Source organism: Colossoma macropomum, unplaced genomic scaffold, assembly GCF_904425465.1.
Source record: "Colossoma macropomum unplaced genomic scaffold, Colossoma_macropomum, whole genome shotgun sequence".
NCBI lineage: Eukaryota > Metazoa > Chordata > Actinopteri > Characiformes > Serrasalmidae > Colossoma > Colossoma macropomum.
The window spans coordinates 37,083,191-37,096,343 of record NW_023494793.1 but is presented as its reverse complement, the minus strand read 5'-3'; the positions used below and the strand labels follow the sequence as shown (position 1 = coordinate 37,096,343).

At 42.2% G+C, this 13,153-nt stretch overlaps 2 protein-coding genes across 2 annotated transcripts in view; both read left to right on the top strand.

Moving 5' to 3' along the window:
- The first annotated feature begins 1,227 nt into the window (after positions 1-1,227).
- foxd5 (forkhead box D5) lies at positions 1,228-2,223 on the top strand. The gene has a single exon (XM_036579760.1). It carries the CDS (start codon positions 1,228-1,230, stop codon positions 2,221-2,223), a length of 996 nt encoding a protein of 331 aa, XP_036435653.1.
- Positions 2,224-4,375: 2,152 nt separating this feature from the next.
- pgm5 (phosphoglucomutase 5) overlaps positions 4,376-13,153 on the top strand; it is a 37,937-nt gene continuing 29,159 nt past the window's right edge. The window contains exons 1-6 of the mRNA XM_036579439.1: positions 4,376-4,966; positions 7,784-7,946; positions 8,341-8,487; positions 8,616-8,741; positions 8,891-9,081; positions 9,599-9,753. Coding sequence (XP_036435332.1) covers positions 4,709-4,966; positions 7,784-7,946; positions 8,341-8,487; positions 8,616-8,741; positions 8,891-9,081; positions 9,599-9,753 — 1,040 coding nt within the window. The 5' untranslated portion in view covers positions 4,376-4,708. The remainder of the gene's footprint in view (positions 4,967-7,783; positions 7,947-8,340; positions 8,488-8,615; positions 8,742-8,890; positions 9,082-9,598; positions 9,754-13,153) is intronic.

The following is a 13,153-nucleotide window of genomic DNA, read 5'->3' as shown; positions in this document are numbered from 1 at the left end:
ACAAACCACGTTTCATAGGCGAGCTAAATGTTTCATTGGACGCCGTGGCGCGTTTGTATGCCTCGTTTGCTCTGGATCATAAATGTGCATGGAGGGCAGGAGGCTCCCCCAGGTGAGGAAGTGCTTCTCTCATTTGCAGCTGAGATCAGATCAGTGTTGGTAACACGTATCCGCGCCCTGCTGCGGCTCTCAGCGTTTCCTCCTCTATTCTCATGCTGATGGAGCCGTTCAGTGGCTCTGAGCTGCTGTGCTGAGGCTCAGCGGGGAGCTCAGTCACGGCCATTTTCACGGCCAGAGCCACCGCCTGCGGGCAGAATCAGCCCCGCCGCCAGAGGGCGCTGCTGAGCAGCACTGCGGGCCCATACTGTCCAACACGCTTTGCTAATGAGCAAACAGGCTAACAGCGGCTCTGGTATATAGCTAGTATATCTCCCATAATCTGTCAGTATCATTTAAATTCAGAATATTATCTATTCTTAATAATAATAACGTTTTATTTCGGTAGTGCCTTTATCAAACTCAAGGTCGCTTTACAAATTCCACGTAACAGAATAACAGACACAAACTGGGCTATGTTTACTTTTTGATGTGATAATTGTGATAAGTGGCTTTAACTGATCAGTTGTCCAGTTCTTCCTTAGAACAGGGTATTTTGCTTGAATTTATTTGGCTACAATTAAAGAGAAACTATAATTATTTTCTTTATAATAGGCTATTTGCTCCTTGTGCTAATTATTAGCCTGTTAGCCTCCAAGCTTTGAGCATAAATGGGCTAACGTTACATTCATTAGCACTTCTAGAAGTCAGTCAAGAAAAGAAAGCAGCAGTTTAGTTGTGTTTAATCATAGAGCCAACTGTTACCTGCACTACTTTTAATGGAGCCGAAGAAATTATGTTTGATCATCATTAATCGCCAATGCGCCAATTAATCAAGCCTAATTAATAAGCTAACATCGATAACCCGATTTAACCTTAGCGAATTATACTGGAAATCGAACGACGTGAGCTCTGTGAAGCTCCAGCAGGTCAGAAGCCCCCCACACCTGGCTAAAGCTGTGACTCCCCGCGGTGGCTCTGCGCTCCTATTGGCCATTGTGCAGCTTGCCAGGCTGCTGGAGCCTCATAAATAGGCCGCCCCTTCGAACTCCTGATAGACCACCAGCCACAGAGACAACACACCACACAAGCTCAGAAAGGAGCCCGTGTCCCCTACTGGCCTGTGGAATGATGATCCTCTCCACGGATGAAGCAGCCAATTTCTCAGCCGAGGAAGAATCCAGCATGGCTAGAGGAAACTTAACTGGGGTCTTCATGGAGGTCTCATCAATGGAGCCCAACGTGGAAGGAGGCAGCTCTGAAGAGGAGTCTTCTGCTGAAAGCGAGAGCAGCTTTGGCTCAGAGAGCCCAACCTCAGGCCAAACCCCGACCCCAAGCCAGCAGAAGAACAGCTCCGTCAAGCCTCCTTACTCTTACATCGCCCTCATCACCATGGCCATCCTCCAGAGCCCGATGAAGAAACTGACCCTCAGTGGCATCTGCCACTTCATCAGCGACAAGTTCCCTTATTACAGGGCCAAATTTCCAGCTTGGCAGAACTCCATCAGGCACAACCTGTCGCTCAACGACTGCTTCATTAAGATCCCAAGGGAACCGGGCAATCCGGGGAAGGGCAACTACTGGTCCCTCGACCCTGCTTCAGAGGACATGTTCGACAACGGCAGCTTCCTGCGCCGAAGGAAGAGGTTTAAGAGGAGCCAGCCAGAATACTCCAAAGACGGACTCTTACTTTACCCAAACATTGGTTATCGTCCTTACGGGAGACCTTACTGTGTGTCTGGACGGGTGCTGACACATGCCTCCCCCCTTGGATATGTGCCAGCCCAGGATGGAATGGTTTTGCCAACCCAAGACAGCGTGGTCCTGCCACCCCCATATTTTCAGTACCAGAATGTTGCCAACATTAAAGCCAGAGAACTTGGTCTGAGTCTCCCTGAGCAAAGGCCTGAAGGCCAAACTCAGAAGTGCTCTTTCAGTATCGACAGCATCATGGCTAAATCAAGCCCTGCAGGACACAAACCTTCTGTCCCCCAGCTTCCAGCCGAGTACCTCTGTCCACGACCACCACCATCCTGTGTGGTTCCACAATGGCTCCCAGGGCCCAGGACTTCTTTTGCTCTGTCCACGCTGCCATTTGCAGAAACACTCCGGGTGGCCTACTCCTAACTGCTGGACTCCTGGAAATGTTATTATTGCTGATACTCATTTGCTGTTGTACATGTGTGTAGTTTACAAGTACAGTGCATTTTCGCTGTGTATCCAAACACATTTGTTTTTAAATCACAGCTTTAATGTAAATAGTTATAAATGATGTTAATATATATGTAAGTGGAACATGTTTCGTAATAATGCATTTGAATTATGTTGGTAAAAATGCCTATTTTGTGTCCCCTTAAAATAAATGTGATTATTATATTATTTTTTAAAAAATGTGGATGTGAGTTGTTTTCATATGCAGCACAGTTTTACTTCTGTAATTAATTGCAAATTGCAATTGGAGGGTCACAGCATTCCCCCCCCCACACACACACACATACACCAAAAAAAACAAACATTTTTTTGGTTGGGGGGGTTGTGTCATGACCTTTCAACTGTAAATAAATACAGTTCATGATTTTTTTTTCATAACTTGTGAAAGGCAGTGTGGCACCCTTTAAACTTTGCAGTTCAACTCTGCAGAGGACTGTTTTTGAAATGTCCACAAGATGGCGTACAAGCTTCAGTTTGTAGGCCGTGGGGCAGGAGTGGGGAACTGAGAGCCAGCACAGGTTGGTGATGTGATTATCTCTGCTAGCACAGGTAATTAAACCAACTAAACCAGGTAATTACCCGATGAGTTGAATCAAATCTGGCCTTCCAGGACCGGAGTTCACCACCCCTGCCATAGGGAAATCATAAAATAATTAGGGCAGGGTTGTCCAAACCTCTTGTTTTGTAGGGCCAGTGCAATGTTTTTGATGGGCCAAGGGCCAAAAAGACAATGCACAAATAAAGAAGGCAGGTGGGTTTCAAATCCAGTTTTTAAAAATGTATTCGCTATCATTACACTATATTGTTATGGAAATATTTCAAATGCAGTACAATTTTAAAAGGAAAATAAGAATAAGAATTTAATAAGCTACACACAGTATAAAAATATATATCATTGAGTTAGGAGGTGAGGGTAACGTTTCTGTCTAATCAAACATCCCCATGGGCCAACATTGCCCGCAGACCACACTTTGGGCAGGACTTGGGGTGTACTGTTTGATATTTATTGCTTTGTGTAGTAAAGGAACTGCATTTTCAGGTTTCTTTAACATTTAATTTTCATTGCATTTTCATTAAGCTACAATCAATATACACAATCTGTGTAGGTTACCTCCTCTGAATGGTGGTCTGTATGACACTGTATAGATTAGCTACACTGAAAAATGTGATGCATTGAATTTTCATGATTCAAATATGTACATTATTTCCACATTAAAAAAATATATTACATCAACACAGGTTTGTGTTTCAGTTTACTTACTTTTGGCAAAGTGATGTAATAATATTTTAATAATGTGAGATATACCCATTTTAATATTTGGAAGCAATTCCAGAGCACATGTTTTTAAACATTTTTTTTCAAAGTGCTCAAGTGAGTCATTTAATGACACAGTCCAAAAAAGACAACAGTAAGTCCACTTAGGACATTTGTGTGGGTTTATGTGCCAAAAAAACAACCCTTACAGAAATGTCACGTTTTTCACATGTGAAGTGTACAAAAACTACGTTTGCCTCACCTGTGAAATTCATGTGAATTTTTTACATGACCAACACCCTGTTTCTGTGCTTTTAAGACTGATTTATGTGAATTATTTTCTCTGTTCTGATTGGCTGTCCTGTATTGTTCCTCATATAATAAGCAGTCTAGGATGAAACACTGCTTATAACTTAAGTGTGAGTGGGCGGGGCTAAAGTGATGACTAGGGAGCATTACATGGCATATGTAAGTAAATACCGGACATAGTTTGAAATCGTGTGGTTTGGACAGGGGCGTGAACAGGAAAAGTTCAGCAGTGTTGACGTGTTTACAGCGAACTCTTATTTCAAAGCAGTGATAAAAATTCTGCCCTCCACACTGTGAGCCCTTTAAAGTAAACAACAGATCAATCTGTTTTAATAAAAATGGGGGAAAAACAAAAACAACTCGTCTCCTTTTCCAGCTCTTTGTGCCTGATGGCTCCAGGTGAGAGTCCTTGAGCTCCATGGACAGTGGAGTCGTCACAGCAGCTGAGCTCCACTGTTCTTCCTCCATACACACACACACGCACGCGCGCGCGCGCGCACCTCGGGCTATTTCTGTCAGGGGCGAGGACTGAATGAGTTCTGTAGCCCCCCCTGATTTTCCTCCTGACAGAAGACCGCGTCAGACACAGCTCGACAGCCCAGGCACCGCTGAGCTCTAACAGACCATCCTGTCAGACTTCTCTTCATCTTTTGTCTTCAGTTTGACACTTTCATGCACTTTTACGCCGCCCCTGCACATGCGCGCGCTGCTGCACAGTTCTTCGTATTTTGGTGAAAACAAGAAGTTTCCCCGCGTGCTGTTCGCGCTCGAGCCCTCCTCAGTCAAGCAGCAGCTCTCTTTTTAGCAAGAGGAGATTCAGTTCTTTCACAAATCATCATGGAGACCAACCCTATACCCGTGCTGACGGTTCAGACGACCCCCTTCGATGACCAGAGACCCGGGACTAACGGGCTGAGGAAGAAAACGGCCGTTTTTGAGAGCAAAAAGAACTACCTCCAGAATTACATTCAGAGCGTCCTGTCCTCCATCGACCTGAGGGACCGTCAGGGATGTACCATGGTTGTAGGCAGCGACGGAAGATACTTCAGCCGAGCTGCTACTGAAGTTATCGTACAGATGGCTGCTGCCAATGGGGTAAGATTTCACAGAGGGAAGTTTTTAAAAAGTCATAAATACTGCCTGTAGATCAGTATAAATAAGTTTAAGCTGCCCCTTCTCACTGAGGAAAGTATGAGCAGGTCCATCTCCTGCTGAGCTTTATCGCTTCAGTTCACATCTGTGAACCCTTCATGGCAAAGAAGTGTATCTATTTCTGAAGTTTTATCAGTGCAGACGCACTTTAAGCACATATCACTTCCTTGGAAACTATTGTTAGAGTGTAAATCAATTTAGCTCAAGCTAGTTTAAGACTTTTAAGCTATATGTCTATTTACATATGTACTTGTCATTGTAAGTAACGCTAGAGAGCATTTGTCAAAGGACTAATTGTAAATGCTAGCACTTACCAGTGCTTGCCAGATTTTCTGTTCAGCCAAAGTGCTGTTTCTGAGGCAGATCTCATTAATAGCTGTTTATACGTGATATTAAAGTGGAATTGCCAAATCCAACGTGGAACACAGGGCATATTTGGCAGTGAAGGTGATGGCAGCTGTATTTCATGCTTGGCTCATTTGTTTATCTCCCAGAAGTCAAGTATAAAAATGCTAAGTTCTTTCAGACACCATGAATCGATTTCCCAGTCAAGGAGTAAGCCTAACTCTAGACTACCTTTTCCTTTCAGTGGAAAATCTCCCTTCAGAATGCTGTGTAGTCCAAGACTAGGCTCAATCCCTGTCCAGGAAAACTGACTTCACCTTGTAGTACATACATTTATTCTGAGATGTGTATAGTCTTAGCCGTGTAAGAGAGGGATGATAGAAGCCTGGTGGAGAGTGTTCATTTGCCTATATTTGGCCTTTTAGGGGGCATTAGTGAAAAACAGCACAGAAAATGTGAGCATAGCTGAACATTAATCTTCCATTTGGCAGCAGATCTAACACCATTCAAAATGATCACATAATTGGAAAGAGTTCTGGGAGAGTACTTAGTTTTCTGCTGGTCCAGCTATGAGCATCATGTCTTATCTTATGTGCCATCCCTCCTCCAGTCCTTTCCTGCCTACGCACTGCTTCCCTCTGGTTAACCTCCCCGGTCAGACCAGCGGCAGGGGGAAACCCAGAGAGATGGCTGGGGGCCAAGCCACTTTTACCCTTAAACACAGCCCCTCAAAACACATTCAACTGGTCATAGGAAGTGTTTGTCAAATGTAGTCTGAGCATTCCAATCCAAGTGCAGTATAATCCTATTTGTCATTCGTCAATCATGAGCATTTATGGTTAGTGTGTTTAGCGTTTGTGGATGTTACCCAACCACATTCAGCCTAGAATCTTTCTCTCTCTCTCTCTTTTTCTCTCTATCCCACCACTCTCTCTCTCTCACCCACACATATAAACTCAGTTAGTCTCAGGGGCATGTAGCATTCAGGCTGTGATTTCCCCAGCAGTATGTGTATCCAGAGCCAACACCTTATAAGGATACACTTCTCAAAGAGTTTGGTGGAATATTCTTCACGCTTCCCAGGCCCCAATCTGGCCAATACAGGCAGTAAGTTGCAGGCAGCAAGCTAAGCATTTAGCCTAATGAATAGCAGATAAGCCTAGAGTAACAGTGATGGCAGAAGCAGAAGAGTGACAGTGTGCTGGGTCATCATTAAAAATGCTTGCATGATACAGCAGATAATTCACTATTAATAGAAAGTGGCTGCTCTTGTAAAGCTTAATGAGTCAATGGATTGTTGTGATGTCCAGCCTGCTGCAGTCAAACGTCTTGTTCGAGCTGTATAGTGTCTAGAAATGTGGTAACAAGAGGTCCTGCTGAATGATTCATACCTAGAATTGATCACAACGAACAGACCTTTGACTAAAATAAGTTCTTGGAGAATGTGCTTCAAAGCAGCTGACTCGAGGTCAGGCCTTTCTGGTAACAGACAAGACCATCATCACTCTGTTCTATGTAAAACACTTTTCTCAGGTCAGTTTAATCCCAGACCCTGAGTGCCAGTGTGTTTTGGGGGGATGTGGTGGTCGCTCTGGTATGCAACAGTAGCTGTGGCTGGCGCCTCTGAAGGTTGCAGGTTTTAAAGCCTACCTCAGACCCAGTTATGCTTGCTATGATAACCTCTGCATGCCAGGCCAATAGCCCCTTACTCACTGCTTTAGGTTCCTCAGTGTCATCCACCCCATTCCACTGTCTCTCAGCTATCTAGTAGACCTAACCATTATATTGTTTGGAGACACAATCAGCCAGTATTAAGATTTATTGGAGGAAAAACCCAGATATTGCACCAGTTATGTCTAGAAATGAAGATAGTATAATACCACATGATTTGTGTGGTGTGTGTGTGTGTGTGAGCTCAATTCATTTTTGAGGTGTTTTTGTTAAAAAGAACGAATTTGCTTTAAATATGCAAATTTTTGAGAACTCAACATTGTGAGATTTCATGTTATTTACCTGTGTTAAGGTGTATATATAGTTATTTAAGATTTATATGTGAGTTTCTGCTTTTTATTTGAGTTGAACAGTTGGGTACTGAGATTCACATTTGATTGGATAGTCATATCAGTCAATTAAGCCCTGTTTTACTAAAACTGTTATAAAATTACACTGGCTGATATTATTGCTTATCTGAATTTGATGCTCCTTCCAACATTTTTATATCAGTCAGGTATTACCATTTAAATATGCATCACAAATGAAAGCATCTCTAGATTGTAGAATTGCCAGAGTAGATGCTTGCTGGACAATGTGTAGCAAATGTAGCGGCTAAATATATTGGTTGGTCAACCTTGTAATAGTAATGATGTTATTGAATTCTTATTACAAACCTGATAACTTATGATGTCTGTTTCACAGATAGGGCGATTAGTGATTGGACACAATGGCATCCTGTCCACGCCAGCGGTGTCCTGCATCATCAGGAAGATAAAAGCCATTGGTGGGATCATTCTCACGGCCAGTCACAACCCAGGAGGCCCAGCTGGAGACTTTGGCATCAAATTCAATGTGGCTAATGGAGGTGAGAAACTGTCATATATTTAACATGTGGATGCAGACATGTGAGATCAAATACTTCTTGTTTAGATTAAAAGTCCATGACCAAAAACTGTAGTGTAGTGATGTCACAAAAACCTGCATCCTACAACAGTTTATCATACAACAGTTCAGCCTCACCCATTTACACCGAAGTTCGAAGGAGTGTTTCAGCCTAGACTGCTTTTTGAATGAGGCACCATACAAGGCAGCCAATCAGAATAGAGGTTTCAAAATTGTCATGTAAAGAAGACGTACAATTGTTTTCTGTACATAAAACCACACAAATTTTATAATAAATGAAACACAAGACTGAAATATATAGGCCTACATTATTCTGTTTAAGGCAGTCAAACAATTTTTTATGGGGTCTATTGCAGGCCCTTCTCCAGATACAGTGATGGACAGGATCTATCAAGTAAGCCGCACTCTGGAGGAGTACGCCATCTGCCCTGACCTTCACATTGACCTGTCACGCCTGGGGCGCCAGGACTTCGACCTGGAGAACAAGTTCAAGCCCTTCCGAGGTTTGATTTCAAATTTACTCCAAGCTCAAGTTATCATTTCTTATTATTAGATTCAGATTTGAGAGTAGATAAAATTTGCCGCTGTCTTTTGTTGCAGTGAAATAAACAGTCTGTATCTCTTTTTGCAGTTGAAATCGTGGATTCAGTTGAGATCTACCTGAACATGCTTCGTGGGATCTTTGATTTCGGTGCTATTAAGAGCCTGCTGACAGGTCCAGAACAGTTGAAGATCCGAATAGATGCAATGAATGGAGGTAAGAACCTCCTCTTAGAGCCTCTTTCACACATGACTCTTATTATGAACAGTCTTAGGTCATGGATAAATGCCAGTTGCTCCAGTATCCAGTCTGACCACCAGAGTACTTTTGACCTGATATGAAGCCATTGGTGTGTGTTCTTTCAGTGATGGGGCCCTATGTCAGGAGAATTTTGTGTGATGAGCTTGGGGCACCTGCAAACTCTGCGGTGAACTGTGTTCCTTTGGAGGATTTTGGGGGCCAATACCCCAACCCCAACCCTACATTCGCTGTTTCGCTGATGGATTCCATGAAGGGCGGCGAGTTTGGTTTTGGTGCAGCATTTGATGCAGATGGGGTGAGGGTTGTTGACCATCTGATACTGAAAAACTTTCGTTATTGCTGAAAAAGATATTAACAACCGATTTATGAAGCACATTTACATGCTTTTCTCTTTATCAAAAGGACATTGTAATGCTAGCCAACACCACTAAACCCCATTATAGCTTGATCATTGCCAGCTTTCACTTGTTGTGCCGGTTGATTTCCAGCTTTTTCAATGAAACGTGTGTGTTATTTGATCGGGCGCTCTGTTCATTTTGTTTTCATTCCATTGACTTTTATAGTGGAAAGCCCTGCATTTTTGCCTGGAATTTTAAAAATATTGCTTTTAGAGATAAGTACAAAATCTTTGAGGAATTGATACAGATTCATTGTATGAACATTTAGTTGCACTTTTTTAATTTAATTTACTATTTTTTATATTTGTCAATAATATTTCAAACATTTGTACTGTTCAGTTGATGTTCCTGTATTCAAAACATCACCTAAAGAATATCCTCTTTCCTCGGAATTTCTGGTTCCTCTGTGTGCAGGATCGCTGTATGATTCTTGGTCAGAATGGATTCTTCGTGAACCCATCAGATTCGCTGGCAGTGATGGCTGCCAACTTGTCCTGCGTCCCCTATTTCAGGCAGGTGGGCATTCGCGGTTTTGCCCGCAGCATGCCGACTAGCACGGCCCTGGACAGGTGAGAGAGACTTACATACTTAAAACTTTTGGCTAGCATCTGTTCAGTTGTTAACAAGTCTTAGAACAAACAGATATCTGAAAGATAACACTGATTAACAAGGGCCACTGCCAAGACCATGGACTGTTCTAAAAATATGCGGTGTTAGTTTGTTTCCTCAGAAGTCATAAAGTCAGAGACCACCCTTCATTTGCTTGATTTTTAGTCAAAACGGCTATAACATACAAGTTTTTCATTGTCAGAAAATTACAAAGACACCTCAACAGCAAAGGTTTCAGTATTATTGGTTATTGTGTCAACTTTTTTGCCCTTATTACAGCCTCAATTTTTTCAGATTTGCTTTTAGGTTTTCTTTTTTTCACAAAATCTGCAGATACATTTTTCTGTGCTTCTTGTAAACTCCTATTCAAGTTCAGTCTAAGAAGTTTATAGCATTTTCCACTTCTCATGATCCACGTATTCCTAAACACATGAGGAATGATGTTGAGGTATGGGCTCTGGGGTGGCCAGTCTATTGTTCTGAGAGCACCAGCAGCTTATTTGTTTGGTAAGTGCGTCTGGATGTTCTCAGCAGTTTGCTTGCTGTAGAATGAACTTCATCTTTCAATATTGCCGGATGTATTAAAATTAGTTTGTACTTATCAGCATTCAGAATGCATTCAGTCAAAAATAAATCAACTCCACGTTGTTATTCATCTCCAGACTTGCACTGATCCTCCACTATGCTTAACTGATGGTTGTATACATGGTTCAAAAAGTCTTTCATTGCTTGGGCAGCATACATACTGCCTTCTGTTACTTCCAAAGATCTTAAATTTTGACTCATTCGTCCATAAAATTTTAAGTATGAAAAAAATTGCAAGAAGGTGCAAAAAAGTAAAGCGTGAACAAATTATACAGTAATAGATTTGATATTATACTGGTGTTGGAGGCTTTTATGGATTTTTCTATTAAATATATGTTGCCGCCTTTTCACTAAACACAATAGCTTGTACTTAATGGCCATGTTGACTGAAACTTGAATAAATGAAAGGGTGGTCTTACAGTGCTGTACATCATAGTATTAACGTTAGCCTAGCACACATGCAGGAAGAGCAGTGGAACGAGCTGGCTCTAATTCATGCATGTGGGTAAGTAGATGTAGGAATGTAGCTAACATCACACCTCCCCCCTCAGAAAGAACAGTTGTTGAGCTACATCTTTCACTCAGCCTCTTTTGAGCCTTCCATTCTCAAATCAACAGGGAGGAAGAGCACTGGTTGAAAAGTAATGGCGCTGTTCATGGGATGGTAGGGATGAGGTTCCTGCTGTCAAGGAACAGATCTAGATAAGAAAAATTACAGATTTTTTAAAAAAATGAATGAAGGTTATTCAGTGTGGTGTATGTTTAATCAATCATTTGGTTAAGAGGCCTTATCAGTATACACAGTGGGAAACAAACATTCAACTCCATCGTTCTTCAGTTGCTTTTGTGAATGTAAATTCAACTTAATAAAACTCCTTGATTAGCTGACTGTTTGATCCGTTGTCTGTGGAGACCAGGGATCAGACAAGCACTGAAAGCCCCAGCTCATTATTGCCAACAAGTCTGCTGAGTAAAATACACTCTAGTAAAAATAAAATGTTTTAATAATACTCAAATAATAATGTCCATTTAGACAATTTCCAAGCATGTTTGTGTTTTGCCAGAGGTTAGCACTTAAATGGCTCTCTAATCTGGCAGATTTACTGGAATAGCTGATGTGCTGAGAGATTAGGGAGGACACCATCCCTGGGGACTCTTTTTCCAAAGTGGACAGTGACTAAAAGACCACTCTCCCAGTTACAGACCAGTAGAAGCAGTCAGAGGGCTTTAGATGCAGTGAGATTGCTCTAGAGTTTATCAGAGGGTGGTTGAAGCAGTCAGATGGCAGTAGAGACAGTATGAGGGCTGCAGAAACGGGGATGGGTCGAGAAGTCATGAAGTGGGGACTCACTCTCTATGAATAACAGAGTTAGCTCATCCCTACGCTCCTACACTCACCGCTCACCAGGCTAAAAATAACTCTGAGCTCCATCACCCCAAAGACAAGCTTATTTAATGTTACCCAACCCCAGGATGAAGGAAATGATGTGATTTGAGGGACCATAACATATTCTTGAACGAACTTTGTTAAATAGTAGGCATTCAAACCTAAGATCAAATGTGAGTGCTGCATGTGTCCGGTATGTTAGGGCTGGAAACAGGGGGCCATGCTCCCTCAGCTGTAATTTTATTTGCTCTAATGTCCATTGACCCACTTTTCTGTCTCATACAAAAGTTTGGCATGTCCACTGATCTGACAGGAAACTGGCTGTAATGGAAGAATGCAACACCCTTATTAATACTGGCAGTAAAATGGGAAGTGATCTTATTCCTAGCCACCCACTCTTGTCATATGTTAGAGAATTCCCTCCCATGCAATGCCTGACTTATGTTTAATGACTCATGACTTGGTTCAAGTTACTTGCATACTATATGGTCAAACTTCTCAAAATTGTGTTCCAGAAAATATACATTATACCCAAATCTCAGCCTTCTCAAAATGGGATTCTGCAAAATCTCAGACTTCTCAAACTGGGATCCTGGAAAATGTGCATATGTCAAAATTGTCAAAATGGGATTCTGGAAAATCTTTCTTCTCAAAATGGAATTCTGAAATTTTGAATATACCTAAAGATATTTTAACAGCATTTTCTACATGCAGTGAACTGTAATGTCACTTCATCTTATAATATCATTATACACCAATCAGGCATAAAGTTATGACCACCTCCTTATTTCTACACTCACTGTCCATTTTATCAGCTCCACTTGCTATATAGGTGCACTTTGTAGTTCTACAATTACAGACTGTAGTCCATCTGTTTCTCTGCATACTTTGTTAGCCCCCTTTTACCCTGTTCTTTAGTGGTAAGGACCCCCATGGACCCTCACAGAGCAGGTACTATTTGGGTGGTGGATCATTCTCAGCACTGCAGTAACACTGACGTGGTGGTGGTGTGTTAGTGTGTGTTGTGCTGGTACGAGTGGATCAGACAGCAGTGCTGCTGGAGTTTTTGTGTCCACTCACTGTCCACTCTATTAGACACTCCTACCTTGTCAGTCCACCTTGTGGATGTAAAGTCAGAGACGATAGCTCATCTGCTGCTGCACATTTTGTGTTGATCATCGTCTAGTCCTTCATCAGTGGTCACAGGACGCTGCCCACAGGACACTGTTGGCTGGATATTTTTGGTTGATGGACTGTTCTCAGTCCAGCAGTGACACTGAGGTGTTTAAAAGCTCCAGCAGCACTGCTGTGTCTGATCCACTCAGACCAGCACAACACACACTAACACATCAATACCACGTCAGTGTTACTGCTCTATAACTACATAT